Raw genomic sequence first — 26,140 nt, 5'->3', positions numbered from 1 at the left:
GTGAAATGTGTATGCTTCTTACTGGCATGTGCATTGAATGGAGAAGAGCTGCCCCTTAATGGGGATCTTCCCCACCCATGGCTCGAACCTGGAGCTCCTGCACTGCAGGAGGATTCTTTACCATCTGAGCCACCAGGGAAGTCCAATTTCATTATCTATCTAAGCTAATTGAAATATCTCATCTCATCTGAAATATCTCATTAACAGTCTCACCAAGTCGTGAGACTGTTAATAAGCAGGCGGATTCCTTACCAGCTGAACCAAGGGAAGCCCAAGAATACTGAAGTGGGTAGCCTATCCCTTCTCCAGCACAGCTTTCCGACCCAGGGATCAAAGTGGGGTCTCCTACATTGCAGGCAGATTCTCTACCAACTGAGCAACTAGGGAAGTCCATGGGACTATCTTATCTTTGTTATATCTTCGTATACCTTCCCTAAAGGTGATAATGAGCTTTCCTGATAGCTCAGTTGGTAAAGAATCTGCCTGCGATGCAAGAGACCCTGGTTCGATTCCTGGGTCTGTAAGATCCCTTGGAGAATGGATAGACTACCCACTCCAGGATTCTTGGGCCTCCTTGTGGCTCAGCTGGTAAAGAATCCGCCTGCAATGTGGGAGACCTGGGTTCGATCCCTGGGTTGGAAAGATCCCCTGGGGAAGGGAAAGGCTACCCACTCCAGTATTCTGGCCTGGAGAATTCCATGGACTGTATAGTCCATGGGGTCGAGAGAGTCGGACATGACTGAGCGACATTCACCTTCACTTTCACGAATACCTTTCTTTGCACTTGACTTGAGCACAGCTGCAGAAATGCATTTCATAGACGCTGTGCTGTTCTCTGCACTTTGAAATGTATTTGAGGCTTCCCAGGTGGCTCAGTGTGAAAGAATCCACCTGCCAGTGCAGGAAACTCAGGTTTGATCTCTGGGTCCAGAAGATCCCCTGGAGGAGGCAACCCACTCCAGTATTCCTGCCTGAAGAATCCCATGGACAGAGGAGCCTGGCAGGCTGTAGCCCACGGGGTCATCAAAGAGTCGGACACGACTTATGACTGAACAGCAACAGCAATTCTTAATTACACTGGAAACACTGGGGCAGCACTTTATAGCGTCACTTGCACAGGGTGAGAAGAATCCCTGTCTTACTTTGTCAGTATTGGAAACGAATGGTTCTCAACCTGTTCACGTTTCTGTTTGAAAAAGGGTGTTTTGGTTTGCTCTCCACCCCTCTCTCTCCATGTGTCTTTTTGGGGAGGGGGCGCTGCCATAATGATGAAGGCTGGACTGCAGAGTCATGACCTGGCGCTCAGCTCTCACTCTGTTCCTTGGAGCCCAGCAGAGCTAAGCTGCTTTTAATCAGCTATTTCTGGAGCTGGTTTTGCTCCATTCTTTTCCTGTTTTAAGACTACTTCCTTGATTCTGGCTGCTCTGCAGGTCAGCTATCACATAGTTTGCTAATTATGCTCATTTTGTGTTGTTTCTGATAACTTTCCTTTGCACTGTTTCCTGAGTTGAGTCTGCAGGGCCTGAACTATCAGAGCAATTCACACCAGCCCTGGGTACAGGACCCTCCCGAGTTCCTGCCTGGGGAGCACGGTGCTGCCTCTGGTGTTCTGTCTCAGTGCCCCGGGGAGTGCACGAAGCACCGCTTCCAGTCTGATTTCGGGGCCTGTATCAGCGTGGGCTGTTCAATATCTCGCGATTGACGTATTTTCTGCCGTCAGAGTACCCTGAACAAACCTCTGGGCCTCACGTCTTCATTCCTTCCTTTTCAGTTTAGCGGTTTCACAGGGAGTGGGTGTGCGCTCACCTTTAATGACCATCAGCAACTGTTGTCAGTGGGCAGAAAGAACTACCACCAGCATCGCTGTGGCCTTTGAAGACAAGTGCACTCTGCTTTTTTCTGTATTAGTGTTAAGGTATTGGATATTAAGGCCTGTCCTGCTGGCTCAGTGGAAAGCATTCTTCTGCAATGCAGGAGCCACGGTTTCAGCCCTGGGTCAGAAAGATCCCCTGGAGAAGGAAATGGCAACCCACTCCAGTATTCTTGCCTGGAAAATCCATGGACGGGGGGCCAGGTAGGCTGTAGTCCATGGAGTCACAAAAGAATCAGACATGACTTAGCTACTAAGCAAGAAATTGGATATTAAAGATGGAAGAGAATGTGTGTGGGGGGAGTGTTTCCTCTCCTCTACATTCTTCCTGGCTGGTCTAGAAATTAAATTGACCTAAGACAAATCAATAGCAAAAAACCAACGCCACTGAATTTTGTGTGAACCTCGAAGATATAAGACTCAAGAAGTGACAAGGCAGGCAGCTTTGTGTGTGTGTGAAGATTTGACAAAACAAGGGGTTTTTGCCTGGGGAGCAAGTTTGTGAAGAAACAGGGTTTGCTGGTTCCTTGTACAGCCTTTTCAGCCTTTTGTTTCCCTCTTTGGCCATAAAGATGTCTCTCTACCTCCTGGTACAGGGACGATATTTCCACATGGAGATTTATTTTCAGCTTTCAGGGTGAGCAGAAGAAGGGCAGAGCACGCTTTTTGCACCAGCTGTTTCTCAAGTCTCTTTACTTCAGAGCAATCAGTGTGCTGCTGTGGAGTGTTTTGGGGTAAGCTGCCCTGCACGCCATCAGGAGCACAGATTACCTGGTGCGTCCCCGTCCTCATGCAGGGAGCAGAAATCAGGGAGCTGACGCAGGGCCCGGAGCGGGGCTGCCAGCCTGCACGCCCTGCGGCTTTGCGCCCTTTCCTCGGGCTCACCTGCTTGTTTCTCCCACGTCGGTATCTAGGACTGACGCTGCTTTCTGTTGAAGAACTGGGGATCTCTCAGCTGTCATCCCTTCCCACCAGGCAGAGAGGCCTTGAACCCTCACGTACCCCCGTCCCTCCCCCCAGTGTCCTGTTCTGGACCAAACGCCCTCCGTGGCGGGGCTGTTGACCTCTGAGGCCGGGCCCTGGAGGGGGACATGGGGGCATCCCAAGCCCTTGTCCCAAGCAGGGTGAGCAGACCCTGGGCCTGGGCACAGGGCCCTGGATTCAGGCTTTGGCACAGGTGGAGGTCCCATAGGAGGAGACATGGGCGTCAGGAGGTTTGTCTTTGAGGCTTTCATGCTTCTTTGTACGGGATTTACTTCTTTTATCTCAAGGCTGGGGTCTTTCTCTCTCTTTACATAATGTCCAACTTGTGTAACTGTGCATTTTGATTGATCATTTTGAATGATTCTTGTTATAAAATCGTACCTATAGGCCCCAAACACACCGAACAATCTAGAAATGGGAGCAAAAGCCCACAGCTCCTTCCCGACCCTCCCAGGCCGTGTCCCAGCACACTCTGTGTGTCAGCAGCATGTCTCAGCCGTGTTCACGTGTTAGAAGCCCACAGGGGGGTCTGAGGCCCCGAGGAAACCGAGTTTTGTGCATGTACCTGTTTGCTCGTCCAAGCAGAGGGTCAGTGCTAACAACAGTTAAGAGCTGAGTGAGACGTGGCCGACCTGTGGCCTGAATTTGCGTGACACTGATTTTAAATCCATCCTTTCAGCCTCGCCACCATGGATGCGCTGTCAGAAGCAAACGGCACCTTCGCCTTGACCCTTCTGAAAAAGCTGGGTGAGGGCAGCTCGGAAAATGTGTTTATCTCGCCCCTAAGCATCTCCTCTGCCCTGGCCATGGTCCTCATGGGAGCCAGGGGCAACACCGCAGCCCAGATGTGCCAGGTACGTTCGGGAAGCCAGTTCTGGGCGGCGGCCGATGCTCTTTCCTTGGCCCGTGAGCCGGTGTCCGTGATCCGAATCCCAAAGGCCTTGCTCAGCAGACAGGCCTCGCTCTCCTGTAGTCAGGGCGTACTGCACTTGTGCTTTTTTATCTGTTTTTTTTTTTTTTTTTTCAGACGCTTTCTCTAAACAAGAGCAGTGGGGGAGGTGAAGATGTCCACCAGGGTTTCCAGAACCTTCTCACGGAAGTTAATAGGACGGACACACAGTACTTGCTCAGAACCGCGAACAGGCTTTTTGGAGAGAAGACTTACGATTTCCTCTCGGTAAGTCATACTCCTGATTGCCCGAAGCAGATAGAGACCGAGGTCGTGTGGAGACGGGAGGCGGGCCTTGTGTTGCAGACTGGCCTTGTGGGCTGAGACCCACACGGAGGGTGGGGTGTGGGACCCCAGTCACGACCTCACGCTTCCTGGAACCGTTTGGTCATTGCCTGTAGGACCATATATATGCGTTAGTATACTGTATTGGTGTTTTTCTTTCTGGCTTACTTCACTCTATATAATAGGCTCCAGTTTCATCCACCTCATTAGAACTGATTCATATGTATTCTTTTTAATGGCTGAGTAATACTCCATTGTGTATATGTACCACAGCTTTCTTATCCATTCGTCTGCTGATGGACATCTAGGTTGCTTCCATGTCCTGGCTATTATAAACAGGGCTGCGATGAACATTGAGGTACAGGTGTCTCTTTCAATTCTGGTTTCCTCAGTGTGTATGTCCAGCAGTGGGATTGCTGGGTCATATGGCAGTTCTATTTCCAGTTTTTTAAGGAATCTCCACACTGTTCTCCATAGTGGCTGTACTAGTTTGCATTCCCACCAACAGTTGAAGAGGGTTCCCTTTTCTCCACACCCTCTCCATCATTTATTGTTTGTAGACTTTTGGATAGCAGCCATTCTGACTGGCGTGAAATGGTATCTCATTGTGTTTTGATTTGCATTTCTCTGATAATGAGTGATGTTGAGCATCTCTTCATGTGTTTGTTAGCCATCTGTATGTCTTCTTTGGAGAAATGTCTGTTTAGTTCATTGGCCCATTTTTTGATTGGGTCATTTATTTTTCTGGATTTGAGCTGCAGCAGTTGCTTGTATATTTTTGAGATTAGTTCTTTGTCCATTGCTTCATTTGCTATTATTTTCTCCCATTCTGCAGGCTGTCTTTTCACCTTGCTTAGAGTGTCCTTTGTTGTGCAGAAGCTTTTCATTTTAATTAGGTCCCATTTGTTTATTTTTGCTTTTATTTCCAAGATTCTGGGAGGTGGGTCATAGAGGATCCTGCTGTGATGTATGTCAGAGAGTGTTTTGCCTATGTTCTCCTCTAGGAGTTTTATAGTTTCTGGTCTTACGTTTAGATCTTTAATCCATTTTGAGTTTATTTTTGTGTATGGTGTTAGAAAGTGTTCTAGTTTCATTCTTTTACAAGTGGTTGACTAGTTTTCCCAGCACCACTTGTTAAAGAGATTGTCTTTTCTCCATTGTATATTCTTGCCTCCTTTGTCAAAGATAAGGTGTCCATAGGTGCGTGGATTTATCTCTGGGCTTTCTATTTTGTGGCATTGATCTAGATCTCTGTCTTTGTGCCAGTACCATACTGTCTTGATGACTGTGGCTTTGTAGTAGAGCCTGGAGTCAGGCAGGTTGATTCCTCCAGTTCCATTCTTCTTTCTCAAGATTGCTTTGGCTATTTGAGCTTTTTTGTATTTCCATACAAATTGTGAAATTATTTGTTCTAGCTCTGTGAAAAATACCGTTGGTAGTTTGATAGGGATTGCATTGAACCTATAGATTGCTTTGGGTTATATACTCATTTTCACTATATTGATTCTTCCGATCCATGAACACGGTGTATTTCTCCATCTATTAGTGTCCTCTTTAATTTCTTTCACCAGTGTTTTATAGTTTTCTATATATAGGTCTTTTGTTCTTTAGGTAGATATATTCCTAAGTATTTCATTCTTTTCATTGCAATGGTGAATGGAATTGTTTCCTTAATTTCTCTTTCTATTTTCTCATTATTCGTGTATAGGAACGCAAGGGATTTCTGTGTGTTGACTTTATATCCTGCAACTTTACTATATTCATTGATTATCTCTAGTAGTTTTCCGGTGGAGTCTTTCGGGTTTTCTATGTAGAGGATCTTGTCATCTGCAAACAGTGAGAGTTTTACTTCTTTTCCAAGTTGGATTCCTTTTATTTCTTTTTCTGTTCTGATTGCTGTGGCCAAAACTTCCAAAACTATGTTGAATAGTAGTGGTGAGAGTGGGCACCCTTGTCTTGTTCCTGACTTTAGGGGAAATGCTTTCAATTTTTCACCATTGAGGATAATGTTTGCTGTGGGTTTGTCATATATAGCTTTTATATGTTGAGGTATGTTCCTTCTATTCCTGCTTTCTGGAGGGTTTTTATCTTAAATGAATGTTGAATTTTGTCAAAGGCTTTCTCTGCATCTATTGAGATAATCATATGGCTTTTGTTTTTCAATTTGTTAATGTGGTGTATTACATTGATTAATTTGTGGATATTGAAGAATCCTTGCATCCCTGGGATAAAGCCCACTTGGTCATGATGTATGATCTTTTTAATATATTGTTGGATTCTGATTGCTAGAATTTTGTTAAGGATTTTTGCATCTATGTTCATCAGTGATATTGGCCTGTAGTTTTCTTTTTTTGTGGCATCTTTGTCAGGTTTTGGTATTAGGGTGATGGTGGCCTCATAGAATGAGTTTGGAAGTTTACCTTCCTCTGCAATTTTCTGGAAGAGTTTGAGCAGGATAGATGTTAGCTCTTCTCTAAATTTTTGGTAGAATTCAGCTGTGAAGCCATCTGGACCTGGGCTTTTGTTTGCTGGAAGATTTCTGATTACAGCTTCAATTTCCGTGCTTGTGATGGGTCTGTTAAGATTTTCTGTTTCTTCCTGGTCCAGTTTTGGAAAGTTGTACTTTTCTAAGAATTTGTCCATTTCTTCCAAGTTTCCATTTTATTGGCATATAATTGCTGATAGTAGTGTCTTATGATCCTTTGTATTTCTGTGTTGTCTGTTGTGATCTCTCCATTTTCATTTCTAATTTTATTGATTTGATTTTTCTCCCTTTGTTTCTTGATGAGTCTGGCTAATGGTTTGTCAATTTTATTTATCCTTTCAAAGAACCAGCTTTTGGCTTTGTTGATTTTTGCTATGGCCTCTTTTGTTTCTTTTGCATTTATTTCTGCCTTAATTTTTAAGATGTCTTTCTTTCTACTAACCCTGGGGTTCTTCATTTCTTCCTTTTCTAGTTGCTTTAGGTGTAGAGTTAGGTCATTTATTTGACTTTTTTCTTGTTTCTTTAGGTATGCCTGTATTGCTATGAACCTTCCCCTTAGCACTGCTTTTACAGTGTCTGAGAGGTTTTGGGTTGTTGTGTTTTCATTTTCATTCGTTTCTACACGTATTTTGATTTCTTTTTTTATATCTTCTGTAATTTGTTGGTTATTCAGCAGCGTGTTGTTCAGCCTCCATATGTTGGAATTTTTAATAGTTTTTCTCCTGTAATTGAGATCTAATCTTACTGCATTATGGTCAGAAAAGATGCTTGGAATGATTTCAATTTTTTTTTAATTTACCAAGGCTAGATTTATGGCCCAGGATGTGATCTATCCTGGAGAAGGTTCCATGTGTGCTTGAGAAAAAGGTGAAATTCATTGTTTTGGGGTGAAATGTCCTATAGATATCAATTAGGTCTAACTGGTCTATTGTATCATTTAACGTTTGTGTTTCTTTGTTAATTTTCTGTTTAGTTGATCTATCAATAAGTATGAATGGGGTATTAAAGTCTCCCACTATTATTGTGTTATTGTTAATTTCCCCTTTGATACTTGTTAGCATTTGTCTTACATATTGCTGTGCTTCTATGTTGGATGCATATATATTTATAATTGTTATATCTTCTTCTTGGATTGATCCTTTGATCATTATGTAGTGTCCTTCTTTGTCTCTTTTCACAGCCTTTGTTTTAAAGTCTATTTTATCTGATATAAGTATTGCTACTCCTGTTTTTTTTTTTTTTGGTCTCTATTTGCATGGAATATCTTTTTCCAGCCCTTCACTTTCTGTCTGTATGTGTCCTTGTTTTGAGGTGGGTCTCTTGTAGACAACATATATAGGGGTCTTGTCTTTGTATCCATTCAGCCAGTCTTTGTCTTTTGGTTGGGGCATTCAACCCATTTACATTTAAGGTAATTATTGATAAGTATGACCCCATTGCCATTTATTTTATTGTTTTGGGTTTGAGTTTATATACCCTTTCTGTGTTTCCTGTCTAGAGAAGATCCTTTAGCATTTGTTGGAGAGCTGGTATGGTAGTGCTGAATTCTCTCAGCTTTTGCTTGTCTATAAAGCTTTTGACTTCTCCTTCATATTTGAATAAGATCCTTGCTGGGTACAGTAATCTGGACTGTAGGCTATTTTCTTTCATCACTTTAAGTATGTCTTGCCATTCCCTTATGGCCTGAAGAGTTTCTATTGAAAGATCAGCTGTTATCCTTATGGAAATCCCCTTGTGTGTTATTTGTTGTTTTTCCCTTGCTGCTTTTAATATTGTTCTTTGTGTTTGATCTTTGTTAATTTGATTAATATGTGTCTTGGGGTGTTTTGCCTTGGGTTTATCCTGTTTGGGACTCTCTGGGTTTCTTGGACTTGAGTGATTATTTCCTTCCCCATTTTAGGGAGGTTTTTAACTATTATCTCCTTAAGTATTTTCTCATGGTCTTTCATTTTGTCTTCTTCTTCTGGGACTCCTATGATTTGAATGTTGGGGTGTTTAACATTATCCCAGAGGTCTCTGAGATTGTCCTCATTTCTTTTAATTCGTTTTTCTTTTTTCCTCTCTGTTTCACTTATTTCTATCATTCTATCTTCTACCTCACTTATCCTATCTTATGCCTCTGTTACTCTACTGTTGGTTCCCTCCAGAGCGTTTTTGAGCTCATGTATTGCATTATTCATTATATATTGACTCTTTTTTATTTCTTCTAGATCCTTGTTAAACGTTTCTTGCATCTTCTCAATCCTTGTCTCCAGGCTATTTATCTGTAACTCCATTTTGTTTTCAAGATTTTGGATCATTTTCACTATCATTATTTGTAATTCTTTACCAGGTAAATTCCCTATCTCTTCCTCTTTTGTTTGGTTTGGTGGGCATTTATCCTGTTACTTTACCTGCTGGGTATTTCTCTGCCTCTTCATTTTGTTTACATTGCTGTGTTTGGGGTGGCCTTTCCATATTCTGGCAGTTTGTGGAGTTCTCTTTATTGTGGAGTTTCCTCACTGTGGGTGGAGTTGGACGGGTGGCTTGTCAAGGTTTCCTGGTTAGGGAAGCTTGTGTCGGTGTTCTGGTGGGTGGAGCTGGATTTCTTCTCTCTGGAGTGCAATGAAGTGTCCAGTAATGAGTTATGAGATGTCACTGGGTTTGGAGTGACTTTGGGCAGCCTGTATATTGAAGCTCAGGGCTATGTTCCTGTGTTGCTGGAGAATTTGCGTGGTAAGTCTTGCTCTGGAACTTGTTGGCCCTTGGCGGGTGCTTGGTTTCAGTGTAGTTACAGAAGCGTTTGATGAGGTCCTATCAATTAATGTTCCCTGGAGTCAGGAGTTCTCTGGTGTGCTCAGGATTTGGACTTAAGCCTCCTGCCTCTGATTTTCAGTCTTATTCTTACAGTAGCCTCAGACTTCTCCATCCATACAGCACCGATGATAAAACATCTAGGTTAATGATGAAAAGTTTCTCCATGGTGAGGGACACCCAGAGAGGTTCACAGAGTTACATGGAGAAGGGAAGAGGGTGGAGGGAGATAGAGGTGAGCAGGAGAAGAAGAGGGGGAATCAAAAGGGGAGAGACCAAGCTAGCTGGTAATCACGTCCCTATGTGCTCTCCACCGTCTGGACTGCTCAGAGATGTTCATGGAGTTATACAGAGAATGGAAGAGGGAGGAAGGAGACAGAGGTGGCCAGTAGGAGAAGGGGAATCAAAAGAGGTGAGAGCAAGCTAGCCAGTAATCACATCCCTACGTGCTCTCCACAGTCTGGATCCCTCAGAGATGTTCACAGATTTACACAGAGAAGAGAAGAGGGAGGAAGGAGACAGTCGTGGCCAGGAGGATAAATGGGGGAATCAAAAGGAGAGAGACAGATCCAGCCAGTAATCGGTTCCCTAAATGTTCTCCACCATCCGGAACACACAGAGAGATTCACAGAGTTGGGTAGAGAAGAGAAGGGGGAGGGAGGAGATAGAGGCGACCTGGTGGAGAAAAAGGAGCATCCAAAGGGAGAGAGCAGTCAAGCCAGTAATCTTGCTCCTAGGTAAAAATGGGTATTGAAGATTGGGTTCTTAAAGGTACAAAATTGATAACAAATACCAAAAAGCAAAGATTAAAATCAAGAGTAGAGGTTGGATTCTCAAAAATACAATATTAAAGGACAAAAAAGTCACAAAAATTATAAAATAGATATATATGAAGTTTCCTTTAAAAAATATGGCCTTTTTTGTTGCAAAGTAATAGTAGGTTATAAAAATGAAAATTAAAGGAGTAATAGAGGACTTAAAAACAATTTTTTTTTTTATTTAAAGGATGATAATAGTAAAAATATATCTAGGACTTTCTCTGGTGTTGTTGTGGACGTGTGGGGTCAGTTCATTTTCAGATAGTTCCTTGATCCAGCTTATATTTCTCAAGATCTATAGGCCCCTTCCTATGTAGTCAGTGCTAACTACAGGGTTTTAATCTATTGCAGCTGTCACTTCCAAGGCGGTTCCCTCTGTTTTAGCTTCTTCTATTTGCTGGTCCCTTCAGTGTCTAATTTCTGCCCTGACACAAGGGGACGGTAGTGGACACTTTTTTAGGTTCACTGGTTCAGTCGTGCTGTGGGGAGGGAGGGACGCTGAAATCAAATATCACTGGCGTGTGTGGGGAGTGCTCGCCGTGTCTCGGCCACACTGGGTTTGCCACCGCTCACGGCATGTGTGCTTTCCCTGTCTATGCTGCTTAGGCTCTAGGTTGCTCTGCCGGGAACTGTCTGAGGCTGGCCCTGGGCTGCATGCACCTCCCAGGTCTAAGCCGCTCAGATTTGGGTACTTGGATACTCTTCAAAGGCACAGACTTGGTTGGGCCTGTGTTTTGTGCCCTTCCCAGGTCCAAGCAGCTCAGGTGACCAGGTGCTTGGCGAGCAGTCGCCCCCAGTTGAAGGCTGCGACTTATTGCCTCCCCCATCCCTGCTGCTCTGTTTTCTGGGTGTACAGTAGGTGTGCCTTCTCAGGTGTGCCATGTGTCTCTTCTGGGGAGCTGATCTCTGGCTGCGACCCTCCCAGCAGATGTCGACCGTCCAGAATCCCAAGAAGTCTTGGTTAGCGACGAGGCCTGCTTGCATTTTGGTAGATGATGCCTCTCTGGGGCCATGATTGCCCCCGTCTGGGTCTGGCTGCCCTCACCTGCCTGTCTCCACGGGGGATGGGCTGGTCCGCAGCCGGCTAGCTCTAGTCACTCCTTTGTTCCTGTGAGCGGGCCTGGCGGTGTCTTAGGTGAGAGCTTTTCGCGGGGTAGCTATCCCACAGTCTGGTTTGCTATCTCAAGCTAGTTGCCTCAGATTGTCCTCGGGGCATTCAGGCCCGGTCCTTACTCTAATCAATGCAGCCCGCACCTCCCTGCCCAGCCCCCACTTGCTAGTGGCGATGCAGGCGTCTGCGCTGCTCCTCCGCTTGCAGTTACCATTGGGCACGTAATCTGTGAGTTTTAATTATTTATTTATTCTTCCTCCCAGTTATGTTGCCCTCTGAAGTTCCAAAGCTTGCCACAGACTCTCCAGTGAGAGTGTTTCCTGGTGTTTGGAAACTTCTCTTTTAAGACTCCCTTCCTGGGATGGATCTCCGTACCTACCTCATTTGTCTCTCTTTTTATCTTTTGTATTTTTTTCCGACCTCCTTTCAAAGACAATAGGCTACTCTTCTGGGTGCCTGATGTCCTCTGCCAGCATTCAGAAGTTATTTTGTGGAATTTACTCAGTATTCATTGTTCTTCTGTTTTGTGTTGTTTTTAATATAAATTTATTTATTTTAATTGGAGGCTAATTACTTTACAATATTGTATTGGTTTTTCCATACATCAACATGAATCCGCCATGGGTGTTCACACGTTCCCCATCCTGAATCCCCAACCCACCTCCCTCCCCATACCATCCCTTTGGGTCATCCCAGTGCACCAGCCCGAAGCTTCCTGTATCCTACATCAAACCTGCACTGGCGATTCCTTTCATATATGATATTATACATGTTTCAATGCCATTCTGCCAAATCATCCCACCCTCACCCTCTCCCACAGAGTCCAAAAGTCTGTTCTATATATCTGTGTCTCTTTTGCTGTCTCACATACAGGGTTATCAGTACCATCTTTCTAACTTCCATATATATGCGTTAGTATACTGTATTGGTGTTTTTCTTTCTGGCTTACTTCACTCTGTATAATAGGCTCCAGTTTCATCCACCTCATTAGAACTGATTCAAATGTATTCTTTTTAATGGCTGAGTAATACTCCATTGTGTATATGTACCACAGCTTTCTTATCCATTCGTCTGCTGATGGACATCTAGGTTGCTTCCATGTCCTGGCTATTATAAACAGTGCTGCGATGAACACTGGGGTACAGGCATCTCTTTCAATTCTGGTTTCCTCAGTGTGTATGCCCAGCAGTGGGATTGCTGGATCATAAGGCAGTTCTATTTCCAGTTTTTTAAGGAATCTCCACACTGTTCTCCATAGTGGCTGTACTAGTTTGCATTCCCACCAACAGTTGAAGAGGGTTTCCTTTTCTCCACACCCTCTCCATCATTTATTGCTTGTAGACTTTTGGATAGCAGCCATTCTGACTGGCGTGAAATGGTATCTCATTGTGTTTTGATTTGCATTTCTCTGATAATGAGTGATGTTGAGCATCTTTTCATGTGTTTGTTAGCCATCTGTATGTCTTCTTTGGAGAAATGTCTGTTTAGTTCATTGGCCCATTTTTTGATTGGGTCATTTATTTTTCTGGAATTGAGCTGCAGCAGTTGCTTGTATATTTTTGAGATTAGTTCTTTGTCCATTGCTTCATTTGCTATTATTTTCTCCCATTCTGCAGGCTGTCTTTTCACCTTGCTTAGAGTGTCCTTTGTTGTGCAGAAGCTTTTCATTTTAATTAGGTCCCATTTGTTTATTTTTGCTTTTATTTCCAAGATTCTGGGAGGTGGGTCATAGAGGATCCTGCTGTGATGTATGTCAGAGAGTGTTTTGCCTATGTTCTCCTCTAGGAGTTTTATAGTTTCTGGTCTTACGTTTAGATCTTTAATACATTTTGAGTTTATTTTTGTGTATGGTGTTAGAAAGTGTTCTAGTTTCATTCTTTTACAAGTGGTTGACTAGTTTTCCCAGCACCACTTGTTAAAGAGATTGTCTTTTCTCCATTGTATATTCTTGCCTCCTTTGTCAAAGATAAGGTGTCCATAAGTGTGTGGATTTATCTCTGGGCTTTCTATTTTGTGGCATTGATCTAGATCTCTGTCTTTGTGCCAGTACCATACTGTCTTGATGACTGTGGCTTTGTAGTAGAGCCTGAAGTCAGGCAGGTTGATTCCTCCAGTTCCATTCTTCTTTCTCAAGATTGCTTTGGCTATTTGAGCTTTTTTGTATTTCCATACAAATTGTGAAATTATTTGTTCTAGCTCTGTGAAGAATACCGTTGGTAGTTTGATAGGGATTGCATTGAACCTATAGATTGCTTTGGGTAAACATATGGAACATTTCACGAATTTGAGTGTCATCCTTGCTCAGGGGCCATGCTAATCTTCTCTGTATCGTTCCATTTACTATATGTGCTGCCGAAGTGAGCACTCATTGTTCTTTTGATGAATTTGTGGGGGAGAAAGTGGTCTCCCCATCCTATTCCTCTGCCTTCTTAGGAAATCCCAAGAAAAGCACTGATATTTAGAACATTATTTTGGTATGGAATATAAAATCAAAAGATGAGAAATATTTGTCAGTTATTTCATACTGATCAAGTATCCAAGAATCCAATACCAATCACAATGTTTGATTAGATATTGCTTTAGTTTGGTTTTGACTGCTCATTACTTACTAAATAGTATTTTAAGAAGCAGGCACTTATTTTCAGATGTGTTTAAAAGCTGTTGAAATCACCAAGGGTATGATGAGGTATCGACTTGTAGGTGACCACTTTGCTTCCAGACTATTTTCTTAGACTGGGAGACTGACATCTTTTCCAAAAGCCCTGATTAAGAAGTGGAGCAGTAGGTTGGCAGAGCCTGAATGATGTGAGGGTTCTATGAAATGAGGCACCCGGACCACGAAATGCAGGATCCACAGTGTGCGGAGAACTCAGCCACGTGACATTGGCAGAGCCAAGTCCTCCTGGTCCTCAGAGCACCTCTGAGGCGTAGCTACTGCTGCGTCCTTGCTTCCAGGGGGCGAGGAAGCCAGAGAGACGCTGCACCTTTCCAGGGTCACGCGGCAGTGACGCCCGGAACGTGTGCTGGCGGCAGCGTTGCCGCATCGCCTCTCTTGAACGGCTGTGTTGTTGTTGTTTGGTCGCTAAGTCGTGTCTGACTCCTTGCGATCCCATGGACTGTAGCCCTCCAGGCTCCTCTGTGCGTGGGACTGTCCAGGCAAGAATACTGGAGTGCGTTCCCATTTCCTTCTCCAGGGGATCTTCCGCACGAGATCAAACCCTTGTCTCCAACGTTTGCAGGCGAATTCTTTACCACTGTGCCACCTGGGAAGCCTGTGATTTTACTCAGTTATTTATTCAATGTAGCTGAAAACTGAGAAACCAGATTGAAGGTTAATTCTGCGCATTAGTTTGTACATTACACAAGTAACCATCAAATGATCAGTGTTGAGGTCGGCGCGGTGAAGAAGTAAGCTCTTGGCGTTGTCTGCTTCTGTAGCCATGTGATTCTGTCATCCCGTCTCTCCTAGTCTTTCAAAGATTCCTGCCGCATATTCTACCAAGCAGAGATGGAAGAGCTGGACTTTGTCTGCGCTACGGAGGAGTCCAGGAAGCACATAAACACCTGGGTAGCCGAAAAGACAGAAGGTGAGGACGTGTCACTACTTCTGTTTGCACAGTATTTGAATCAGTCTTATTTTCCACAAGTTCCTTCCCAAGACCATCAAATGTAAACAGAAATGGCTTTTTTCTCTAAAGAACTGGAAACTTTCAAATCCACTTCTGAAATTTAATCAGTAATCAATTTCTCTAGCTTCCCCCCTCCTCATCAATATTTGGTGCACCTCTTCCAGAGCAATCACACTTTGACTTTTGGCTGTTGCAGTTAATGTTCATATAGTCTGCCTTTTCAAAAAGGGCGGAAGGAAGACTCTGGATTGGGCTCCACCTCCCTGCCTGTGCAGCAGAGCGCGTGCTCTGCGGGTCGCTGAGCATCACTGCAGGACACTCGGTCAAGCCCTCGTCCACCTGTGCTTCTTCGTTTTCGTGCTCTGCACGCTGGCTTCGGCCTCTCCCCTTCAGGACAGTCCCCTCACGTTGTAGACCAAACATTCCTTTTTCTGTCACTGTGAATTATCCTGCCCTATTATTTGTTCATTGTATGTGTTTTATGCAACTCATGGTATTTTACTGAGCAGAGACTTTAAGGTTTTTGTCGCTGATTTAGCTTTAGGGGCCAGGCTCCCTGCATGGGTTTCCCTGGTGGTTCGGATGGTAAAGATACACCTGCCAATGCAGGAGAGGCGGGTTGGATCCCTGGGTCAAAAGATCCCCTGGAGAAGGAAATGGAAACCTGCTCCAGTATTCTTGCCTAGGGAATCCCATGGACGCAGGAGCCTGGTGGGCTACAGTCCATGGGGTCACAAATAGTGGGACCCAACTTAACGAGTAAACAGACAACTCCCTGTACGTGGTTGTATGGGGGACAGGGAACCCTCTGGTCTGTGCACTGACTCCTCCAGGGGACGGACCAGTAAGTACTGTGCCCAGCACCTCCACCAGGAAACCCTGTTAGCTAACTGTGTCTTTAAATCTTCTTTGCAGGTAAAATTAGAGACTTGCTCCCTGCAAATTCAGTTAACCCCATGACACGTCTCATTCTCGTGAATGCCATCTACTTCAAAGGGAACTGGGACACACAGTTTAACAAAGAGCACACCAAGGAAAGGCCTTTCAGAGTCAGCAAGGTGAACAAGAATGTGTCATAATAAGGGAGGAGGTTCTTGGAAACGGTCCCTGGGAACCCCTTGGTTTACGGAGCCTGCCAGGAGGCCGACCTCAAGGAACGTGTGCCTCTTGTGGCCTTGGCAGCCCAGATGTAGACCTGGGCAAACCCTGGCTTCCTCGCCCCCTGCTCCTCCTCTGCTGTATCATCAGGGGAGGTCCATGCGGCCGGTGTTCCATCTTGTATCACACATCCCACGGGGCAGCTCGCAGGTCTCTCTGGGCGTCCTAGAACCCCTGAGATCCAGTTCAAACTTCAGACCGTGGCTGTGACGCTCCATGGGCCTGGATCCTACCGTCTGTCCCCCTCCCGTCAGGAGCTACCTACACAGACGCCTTTCTCTGCAGGGCTGTCCAGAAACCTTCCTAGCGGTCTCCGCAGCCCAGGTTCCTGGTTCCTGTGTCCCTCCTCTGAGCTCTCACAGAGCCCATGGCCTCTCACAGTGGCTCTGATCCCCCAGAGCCCCTCGGGCCCGTGTGCAGGACCAGGGAGGTTACTTGGAAGTTTTCCTGATGACCATGGCTGGGCTGAGAGTGGTGGGGGTAGGAAGCACAAGTCAGATTATTTTGTTTTGTTTTTTAATAATTGTATCTATTTATTTGGCTGTGCAGGGTCTTGTTGCCGCAGAGCCTTTCTTGCAGCTGCCGTGGCAGAGACCCTCTTGGCTCGGTGCTCGGGCTTCTCCTGCCGGTGCTTCTGTTGGTGCAGAGCTCAGGCTCCAGGCCCGTGACTTCAGGAGCTGCGGCTCCCGGGCTCTCAGCCCAGGCTCAGTAGTTGTGGCCCGTGGGCTTAGAAGCCCCTGGGCTGTGGGGTGTTCCCAGACCAGGGATGGAGCCTGTGTCTCCTGCATTGGAAGGCAGATTATTTACCCCTGAGCCACCAGGGCAGCCCTGTTGTGTTTAAAAGTAGAGCCAACATGGTTGTTCATGGGTCAGCTATCAGGTGAGAAGGACAGGGGCCCAGGACTCTCCAGGGTTTGACGGCGGGATGAGTGGTGTCGGCACGAGCAGAGATGGGAAGGTGTAGATGGAGCAGGTGGAGGGGAACACGAGCCGCCAGTGTGGGAGCCGACCTGGAGGCTCCTTTGTGTCCAGATGCAGATGTCAGGTGGGCAGGTGCCGGGGAAGAGGTCCTGCTGGGTAAGTCTGTGTGGAGCCCTCCTGGGTCAGCAGGAGAACAGCAGCCTGAGGCCTGAGTGCTGGGAACCAGGGGTGGGAGCTGGAGCCGTGCAGACGAGCTGACGACACGGAGCTGGGGTGGGTCTGGAAGACAGGACAGAATGTGTGGGCTCAGGTGGACGGCTCTGATGACTCGTCCAGCGTGTCCACAGGTCTTGTTTCAACTTAACATTTATCTATTCCTTTTACAGAACATGGAGAAACCTGTGCAAATGATGTTCAAGAAGTCCACCTTTAAATCAACCTACATTGGAGAAATAAGCACCCAGATTCTGGTGCTTCCCTACGTAGGCAAAGAACTGAACATGGTCATCCTGCTGCCCAGTGAGAGCACAGACTTGAACACGGTAACCAGCCAGCCGTGGCCCCGTGGGGTCTCATTGGGATCCATGCTGGGCACTGGGCTCTGGGAACTCGTGTGCAGCCGGCAGGCTGCCCCGGGCCCGCAAGGCACAGTGTGCGGGTCACAGTGGAAGGTGCCCGGGGCAGCGCTGCTGCAGACCCTGAGATCTTCTACCTTCTCCTCCAGGTGGAGAAGGCCCTGACCTATGAGAAATTCGTCACTTGGACGAAGCTGGATGTGATGGACGAGGACGAGGTGGAGGTGTTCCTGCCCCGCTTCACGCTGGAGGAGAGTTACGACATGGAGTGCGTCCTCCGAGACCTGGGCGTGACCGACGCCTTCGAGGCGGCCCAGGCTGACTTCAGCGGGATGTCGTGCCAGCAAGACTTGCATCTGTCCAAGATCGTGCACAAGTCCTTCGTGGAGGTCACTGAAGAGGGCACAGAGGCCGCAGCCGCCACAGTGGCCAGGATCACCCCGAGAATCCTGAGGATCGTGCCCCGGTTCTGTGCCGACCACCCCTTCCTCTTCTTCATCCAGCACAGCAGGACCGGGGCCATCCTGTTCTGCGGCCGCTTCTGCTCGCCGTGACGAGGTGTTGGGGCCCCCGGTGCCCCTCACCGCTCTCCCCGATCTCTGCGAAGAGCTGGAACCCCGGTGACCTTGGTGAAGGTCCACAAATAAAGGGCTGATTGAGACCGCCTGTGAGTTTGTCTGTGTTGTGTGTCTGTGTGTGTGTGTGTGTGCGCGTGTGCCTGTGTGTGTCTGTGTGTGTGTCTGTGTGTGTGTGTCTTTGTGTGTGTCTGTGTGTGTGACTTGTGTGTGTGTGTACGTCTGTGTGTCTGTGTCTGTGTATGTATGTGTCTGTATGTGTGTGTGTGGGCGCGCCTGTGTGTGTCTGTGTGCGTGTGCGTGTGCCCATGTGTTCTCGTGTCCCGTGCCTTCTCAGAACTGCAGATGCCATCGGAGGTGGGTGGTTGGTGGTCATGCCGGTGGGGAGCACTGGCTGCCTGCTCTCTGGGTCCTCCCTCCGCCCGCCCCGTCCAGGCCTTCGGGGAGAGCGCTGTCTGCTCCAGGCCTGGAAGGATGAGCGGGGCTTCCCTTTCTCCTCTGCTCAGTGGCCCTGCTCCTGAGACCAGAGCGAAGCAGAGGCTATGGCAGCCGAGGGGAGACCAAATGTGAGCCCTCCATAAAGCAGCAGAAGAGGGGAGGGCCATGAACCCAGACCGGGAGATGTCCATCAATGAGCCACTGTGTCTGCACTGGAGGATCTGTGGTCAGAGGCGTGTTCAAGTGCTTGACCGTGCACACTCCCTGAGCATGTTCAGTTGCCCCCGGGGTCAGAGATGAGCAGACAGGTCCTGTTCACGAGATGGGGTCGGTTCTGACCACGTCATGGATGTACACCGGGTGACTTTCCATCCTGCTGCTGGTACTGGAGATAAAGAGGCAGCTAAGGTTTCAACCAGTTCATTCTAAAGGAGATCAGACCTAAATATTCATTGGAAGGACTGATGGTGAAGCTGAAGCTCCAATACTTTGGCCACCTGATGCGAAGAACTGATTCATTTGAAAAGACCCTGATGCTGGGAAAGATTGAAGTCGGGAGGAGAAGGGGACAACAGAGGATCAGATGGTTGGATGGCATCACTGACTCAATGGACTTGGGTTTGGATGAACTCCGGGAGTGTGTGAAGGACAGGGAGGCATGGCGGGCTGGAGTCCATGGGGTCACAAAGAGTCGGATATGACTGAGCGACTGAACAACACGAGAGACAGAAGCTAAACACATGGTCACACATCTACAAACTACTTTTATGAGCAGAGGAAAACAATACTTTCACGTTTAAAAACCACTTCTTCGTTCATTACCTAGTTCCTCTGTCAACTGTGAAATAAATCTCCAAACACTGAGTACCACTTACTAAGATCCTTCTTGTTTGTCCTGAGCCGTGAATTTGAAAATAACCTGTCACATAATCATAAGCTGACTTTCATGATCACTTTGTAATAACATAAAAATCCTTACTGCTGCTGCTGCTGCTAAGTCGCTTCAGTCGTGGGTTGCCATTTCCTTCTCCAATGCATGAAAGTGAAAAGTGAAAGTGAAGTCGCTCAGTCGTGTCCAACTCTTAGCGACACCATGGACTGCAGCCTACCAGGCTCCTCCGTCCATGGGATTCTCCAGGCAAGAGTACTGGAGTGGGTTAGGGTTAGGGTTAGTCAATCATAAAAAGATTAAAGAAGTCTTATCCTAAAAAAGAAAAAAACTTGGGACCAAATTTAAGCAGTTTATCATAAAGACATTGCAGATATCAAAAAAACCCGATAAACCATCTAGTGGGACTTTTACATTCAGGGACAGCTCTTCTGCATTGCATGCACATGCCAGTAAGAACCATACACGTTGCACCAGGATCCCGAGCGGGCACGGGGGTCCAGGATCCACACTCACAGCGTCGCGACGTCTGTCGCGGCCACCCGGGTCCGAAAGGAAACCCAGCCCAGTGCGAGTTCCCGCCCGGTCCGCCCGCCTTCCGCCTCGCACAGGCAGTTGCCGCGGCCCCACCGCCCCACACATATGCTGGAGTGCGACAGGAGCGGGCTGGGCGGGGATCGCGACCAGAGGGGCGGGGCGGGCCGGGAGGACCGGGGGGCGGGGCAGAGCGGGAGGGGCGGGGAGGACTGGGCCATGTAGGAGGGCGGGGCAGAGCGGGAGGGGCGTGGCGGGCCGGGCCATGTAGGAGGGCGGGGCAACAGACAGACCTGCACCGGGAGCAACAGATCTTCCTACCCCCGAAGCCCCACTAGGTAGCAGAGCTGGAAATCCCCACGCTCTATGGGTTGGAAGCTGATTGTATGGAAGACTCTGTCTGGTCACAAAGGAGGTGAGGGATAGAACTGATCAAACACGCTCTTCCTCTTCTGTGGGTTCAGAGGGACAGGAAAGAGGTTGTGTCTCTGTGCAGCGGGTGGAGGCTCTGATGGGCATGTACCCGGCCCGAAGGGGCCAGAGGGTCAGAGCTAGTGATGCGGTGGGGCGTGGGCTGGGCTCCCCGGGTGACAGAGGAGCCGAGCCCGGGGGAGGGGTGAGGTCCAGGGGCGGCTGGAGGAGGAACAACCAGGCGAAGTCATTGATGGGAAAGGGCTCCCGCTCCCAGGAGCTACACTCAGTACCGGGCAGAGGGTGTGGGCCGGGGAGCGCCCAAGGTGAGGCAGGCGGGCTGGAAGGATTGAGCAGGGCTGGACTGGAAAGAACCTGGAGGCCGTTCTGAGGAATTGGGGTTTTATCCGTCAGTCATGGCGCTGTGGTGTCGGAAAAGACTCTTGAGAGTCCTTGAACTGCAAGGCAATCACCCAGATAATCCTGAAGGAAGTAAATCCTGAATATTCATTGGAAGGACTGAGGCTGAAGCTGAAGCTCTAATACTTTAGTCACCTGATGTGAAGAGTTGACTCATTGGCAAAGACCCTGATGCTGGGAAAGATTGCAGGCAGGAGAAGAAGGGGACGACAGAGGATGAGATGGTTGGATTCATCATTGACTCAATGGACATGAGTTTGAGCAAGCTCCGGGAGATGGTGATGGACAGGGAAGCCTAGCGTGCTGCAGACCACGGAGTTGTAAAGAGTCAGACACGACTGAGGGACTGAACAAGAACATTGGGAACCATTGTAAGATTGAAACTGGACGAGTAATGTGATTCCTTCATTCATCCATATCCTCCCCTCCTTCCCTCCCGTTTCCTTTCTGACTCCAGCACCGGCCCTCAGGATGGACTGGGTGCAGGGAGAGAGGACCCAGGGACCCCTAGGACTCGGCTCTGGGGACCAGGGCACAGCCAGGCGGGCCTGAGCCTGGGCAGTGCAGCAGTGACGGGATGCTGCCCAGAGCTGATGAGGGCGGGCATCACAGGATGTGAGAACCAGGTGGACTGGGGGCAAGGGGCCAGGAAAGGAGTGGAGATGCAGGTGCCAGTTACTAGTGTAACTCAGGTATCTGTACTCATTGTGATGTGATTAACTGAAAGAGAGCCTCCTGGGGAAGGGGAGGGTCAGGGGTGTAGCATAGCATTGCTGTGCTCAGTCGTCAGTCGTCAGTCGTGCCGGACTCCTTGAGACCCTGTGGACTGTCGCCCACCATGGCCTGAAAATCCACCCGTAGGATTTTCATTTCCTGCTCCAGGGAATTCTGACCCAGGGATCAAACCCGCATCTTCTGTCAAAGAGGACTCGTGGTGCTTGCGGAGCATTAGGTGAAGGTGTCCAGGAGACAAGTAGGAACAGAACAGGATATGGAACGTAGGTGCAGGAGCCCCGTGTGGGATTCACCGGCCCAGCTGCGCCTGTGTGTCAGAGTCATAGCTGAGGACAGAAGCTGAGGCTCCGCCAGAGTGCGAGTGAAAGTCACTGAGTCATGTCCGACTCTGCGACCCCATGGACTGTGTGGTCATGTATAGTATTCTGCAGGCCAGAATGCTGGAGTGGGTAGTCTTTCCCTTCTACAGGGGAATCTTCCCAACCCAGGGATTGAACCCAGGTCTCCCGAACTGCAGGCAGATTCTTTTTCAGCTGAGCTAATCAGCAGTTAAAAAGCGGAAAGGGCACCTAGCCAGGAAGACTGAGGAGGAGAAGGGCAGGTGGAAGCTGGACTGTAGTGTCCAGAAGGGGCCGGTACTGTCTGCTTTAATTGAGGAGGAAGTGGAGAGTTAGGAAGGTGAGGGGCTGCTCCTCACCACAGATCAACACTGCCCTACAAGCCCCAGAATCGGGGAATCCGAGGGAGAGGGAGGAGGGAGAGGGAGGAGGGAGAGGGAGCATGCTGGCCGGAGCCGCAGGAACTGGAAGGAAGGTTGTGTTCTAAGGACAGAATGGAGAGGAGCGTGTCGCTTGCCTTCTGAATGGTGACAATCAGAAACAACTGTAAAATATTAGGAAATTAGGAAAATCTAAACCGGAAAATGATTATTTTGTCAAGAGTACAAGAGCCAGGGTTCCCTGGTAGTTTAGCTGGTAAAGAATCTGCCTGCAATGCAGCAGACCCTGATTTGATTCCTGGATTGGGAAGATCCGCTGGAGAAGGGAATGGCTACCCACTCCAGTATTCTTGGGCTTCCCTGGTGGCTCAGCTGGTAAAGAATCCACCTGCAATACGGGAGACCTGGGTTCCATCCCTGGGTTGGGAAGATCCCCTGGAGAAGGGAATGGCTACCCACTGCAGTATTCTGGCCTGCAGAATTCCACGGACAGAGGAACCTGGCTGGCTATGGTGCCTGGGGTCACAAAGAGTTAGACACAACTGAGCAACTTCCACTTTCACAAGAGCAAAGCAAAGTAACCCTGCTTTTTCTAGCTTGGTAAGTATTTGTCATTATTTTAGGTCCTTAATCTAGTGGCTCAGATGAAACTTGTACTTTCCAGCTGTACATGTCAACCCAGCATCTGAAAGACAGGTGCCCACAGCAAGGTCTGTGAGGCACAGAGGGGCTTTACCTGGGCTTGAATCACCTGAAACCTGGAAGAGGTCCTTCAGAATCTGGGTCTCACCATTTTACTGGATCCAGTTATTCACTTGTCATCTATTTTGCAGTTATGCTCTCACTTAAAATCTGAGTTAAATTAAGGGAATCTTGTTACTCAAGATTTTTTAACATTGCTGATCATAAAATTTTAAGAAATAGTGAAATAACTGAATAGAAGGTCCCCCACCCTTACTTTTTTCTCTTTCCTTTTCTTATCTAGAGACACTCACTTTCTCTGGAATCACCTGGGTGACTCATGTCACAAGAAGTGAAGAGCAAGATGAGCCAGGGCCCGCTGTCCAGGATGGGGCCCGCCACCGGGCAGCGTCACGGAAGGGAGCTGGGTGAATCTTCGTGAGAAGCTCCAAGAACTGCCTCCTCAAATGCCAAGAGAGACCTAGTGGTTTGATCAGAGCAGTCCTCACCGGGCCCTGCAGCAACGAATCTGCCAAAACTAAACGAACAAAAGCTGTGGCAAGCAGGGCTCAGCTGTTACTAGGCCAATTTCCGCCAAGACCGCCCAGATGCTGCCACCCCAGCAGGTGGTGCCCTGGGGGACGGGGCCTGAAATGGGACCTGCTCTGTAGGGCATGGGCTTGGAGGTTCAGGGGGGTGCCTTCTTGGCCAGGCCTAGTGCTCCGGGAGCGGGATGGCCTTGAAGACTTGCTGGGTTTCCCACAAAGGGCAGGAGGTTACATTCCAAAATGCAAGCTTGCGTCTGTTGACCTGAAGCAAACAGACCGCAGGTGTTTCTGCAGCAAAGTTGGGTTTATTCAATTCGGGATCAGCAGGGAATTGCACTTAAGGCTCTCTGCCGTGGCGGCCACATGCAAGACCCCACCCGGCAAGGGAAGGAGCAGCTTTCATAGAGGGGACACGGGCCGGGCCGGCTGGGTAAACAGAGCCTGGGCTTCTCACGGTGGAGTCCTGGCGGGGAGGAAGGGGACTGTCCCTTCCACTGTGGTGCTCCGCTGTGGCTGCAGGGCGAGAGCGCCCCCTGCTGGACCCCTGTCTGTCTACCCAGGGTTTCCATTCATTAAAGTTTCACAGGCGTCCGGACGGAAGCCAAAAGGGACATGAGATACGCATTTTTCCTTATTCCTGCTTGGGGAGGGTGCTCAGAACATTTTCCTTCTTTCTAAAGAAAGCAAGCACTTTCAGCACATTCCAGGTGCCCATGCGCCCGTAGGTCGCCCACCCGCCAGCCCCTCGTCAGGAGGGGACAGAGCGCAACGCGGGCGGGAAGTGCTCTGCCTTGGCCTCGGGGCCGCCCTCCCCTCCCCGCCAAGTCGCAGCAGCGCACGCACTGCCCCCGCTTCCGGGGCTCCCCGACTCCAAAGGCAGCGCGGACCTGCGCGAGGACCTGGGGCCGCTCCTCCTGTGAGCCGTCTGGGCCGCGGCCAGCCCTGGGCTCGTCTACAGACTATTCTCAGATGACGCGTGACTGCGTCGCCCTCAATGACTTTTTACCTGAACACCCAGAATTCATGAAATGCCCACGGTGACAACACCAGCCGGTGCGACAACTAATTATTTCATTCATCCCACAAACTTTTTTTTTTTAATGTGTAACTTACAGAACTTCTCTTTTATTCTTTTTCATTTTATTTATTCTGCCACATGGAGTCTTAGTTGCTGTGTGCAGGGTTGCCCCCGAGGTGGGTGGGATCTTAGTTCCCCAACCAGGGATTGAACCCGAGTTCTCTGCGTTGAAAGGCAGATTCTTCACCACGGGACCCCCAGGGAAGGCCCCCTTCCACAGCCTGCTATTGAGTACCCGCTGTAGGCCAGGAGCTGCCCTGGGGTCTGGGGACGCCATGGTAAGAGACATAGTCCCGGCCTCAGGATACCAGATAGATATTGTGAGATAGTAGAAAAATACGTGATTTGTGTCTGCCACCAGCCCCTGGCACAGAGTCCCTGAAACTCTGGTAATTTTCTAAGTGATAAGAACACTGGGAGTGTCTTGGTCTCTGACCCCAGCTGCTGACATGGAGCTCCTGGAACCCGTGTAATTTCCTGGTTGATGGGAGTGTCTTCAGTTCTCATGAGATGACTCTGGGTGGAGCTCCTGCATGAGGGCTGCTCCCCAGAAAGACCAAGCCATGATGAGAAGCTTGGAAACTTCAGCCTCACCCCCACATTCTCTTGAGAAGGGAGAAGGTCTGAAAATGGAGTTAATAATTGATCAAGCCTCTGCACATAAAATCCGAATAGTGTGGGGCCTGGAGAGCTTCCAGATGGATGAACACATTCACATGGGGAGGGGACGCACCCTAAGTCCATGGGGACACAGACTCTTGGGACCCACCCAGACCTCACCGTGGGTGGCTCTTTATTAGTGTCCTTTATCACATGCTTTAGTAAACAGGTAAAGATGAGTAAGCCTTTCACTGAGTTCTAGGAGCCATTCTAGCAAGTTAATCAAGCCTCAGGAGGGGGCCGTGGGAACCTCTGATTTGTTGTCATATCAGACAGGAGCCCTGGGTCACCTGCGACAGACTGGTACTTGGGGGACAAGCGAGCGGCCTTGCGGGGCTGAGCCCTTAGCCTCTGGGATCTGACCCTGTCTCCAGGTACAAAGTGTCGGAATCGACTTAAACTGTAGGACACCCAGCTGGTGTCGTGAGAACTGACTGGTATGGGAAAGCCTTCCACGCATTTGGTCACCAGAAGAGTCAGCAGGGAAGTGCTTTGTGTGAGGAATAAGGAAGAGAGACCCTGGGAGGGAGGAACTGGGTTCTTCCCCATTTAGGGAAAGACTGAACTGAGGTTTTTCCTCTCACAGACATGCAAATAAACGGCATTTGACGTGGTGTGGCTTAGCAACTAAACCACAGTGCTGTGATGACGCTGCGTTTGAGGGGCAGCGTGAGTAGACACAGCAAGAAGCCTGGCTGGAGACTCAGCGAGGGGTCCTGAACCCACTGCCCTCAGTGGAGATGCGAAGAGGAGGATGAGCCCAGAGGCCCGCAGGAGGAGGGGCTTCCAAACCAGCGATGGGAAAACGGAAAAGTGCACGTGGCTGGGGAGACACACAAGTCACTACTGCTGGGCCACAAATATGAGGCAGTTCG

The 26,140-nt window shown here is 48.4% G+C and overlaps 1 protein-coding gene, 1 long non-coding RNA gene and 1 other non-coding gene across 3 annotated transcripts; 2 read left to right on the top strand and 1 right to left on the bottom strand.

Annotated features, from left to right (window-relative positions):
- Positions 1–3,535: 3,535 nt before the first annotated feature.
- Positions 3,536–18,244, top strand: LOC147347850 (serpin B6-like). Its single transcript, XM_086370451.1, has 6 exons — positions 3,536–3,708; positions 3,882–4,031; positions 14,765–14,882; positions 15,840–15,982; positions 17,390–17,545; positions 17,728–18,244. Exons 1-6 carry the CDS (start codon positions 3,544–3,546, stop codon positions 18,130–18,132), a joined length of 1,137 nt encoding a protein of 378 aa, XP_086226577.1. The 5' UTR covers positions 3,536–3,543; the 3' UTR covers positions 18,133–18,244.
- Positions 13,556–13,660, bottom strand: LOC147347851 (U6 spliceosomal RNA). The gene has a single exon (XR_015153297.1). It is a non-coding gene; the product is annotated as a U6 spliceosomal RNA (small nuclear RNA).
- Positions 18,245–20,262: 2,018 nt separating the features above from the next.
- Positions 20,263–24,140, top strand: LOC147347849 (uncharacterized). The gene is made up of 2 exons (XR_015152634.1): positions 20,263–20,429; positions 23,284–24,140. It is a non-coding gene; the product is annotated as an uncharacterized LOC147347849 (long non-coding RNA).
- Positions 24,141–26,140: the final 2,000 nt, after the last annotated feature.

The sequence above is a fragment of the Bos grunniens genome, chromosome 23, assembly GCF_055505025.1.
Source record: "Bos grunniens cultivar Pamir isolate PY7600 chromosome 23, Bosgru_T2T1.0, whole genome shotgun sequence".
NCBI classification, from domain to species: Eukaryota; Metazoa; Chordata; class Mammalia; order Artiodactyla; family Bovidae; genus Bos; species Bos grunniens.
This window is presented reverse-complemented; position numbering and strand designations above follow the sequence as displayed.

What these genes read in the sequence shown, in the direction of transcription:
- LOC147347850 (XM_086370451.1), top strand. Translation starts at nt 3,544, where the DNA reads ATGGATGCGCTGTCAGAAGCAAACGGCACCTTCGCCTTGACCCTTCTG. An exon ending in CCGCAGCCCAGATGTGCCAG is followed by an intron (nt 3,709 to 3,881) that starts GTACGTTCGGGA and finishes TTTTTTTTTCAG; the next exon opens with ACGCTTTCTCTAAACAAGAG. An exon ending in AGAGCACAGACTTGAACACG is followed by an intron (nt 17,546 to 17,727) that starts GTAACCAGCCAG and finishes CTTCTCCTCCAG; the next exon opens with GTGGAGAAGGCCCTGACCTA.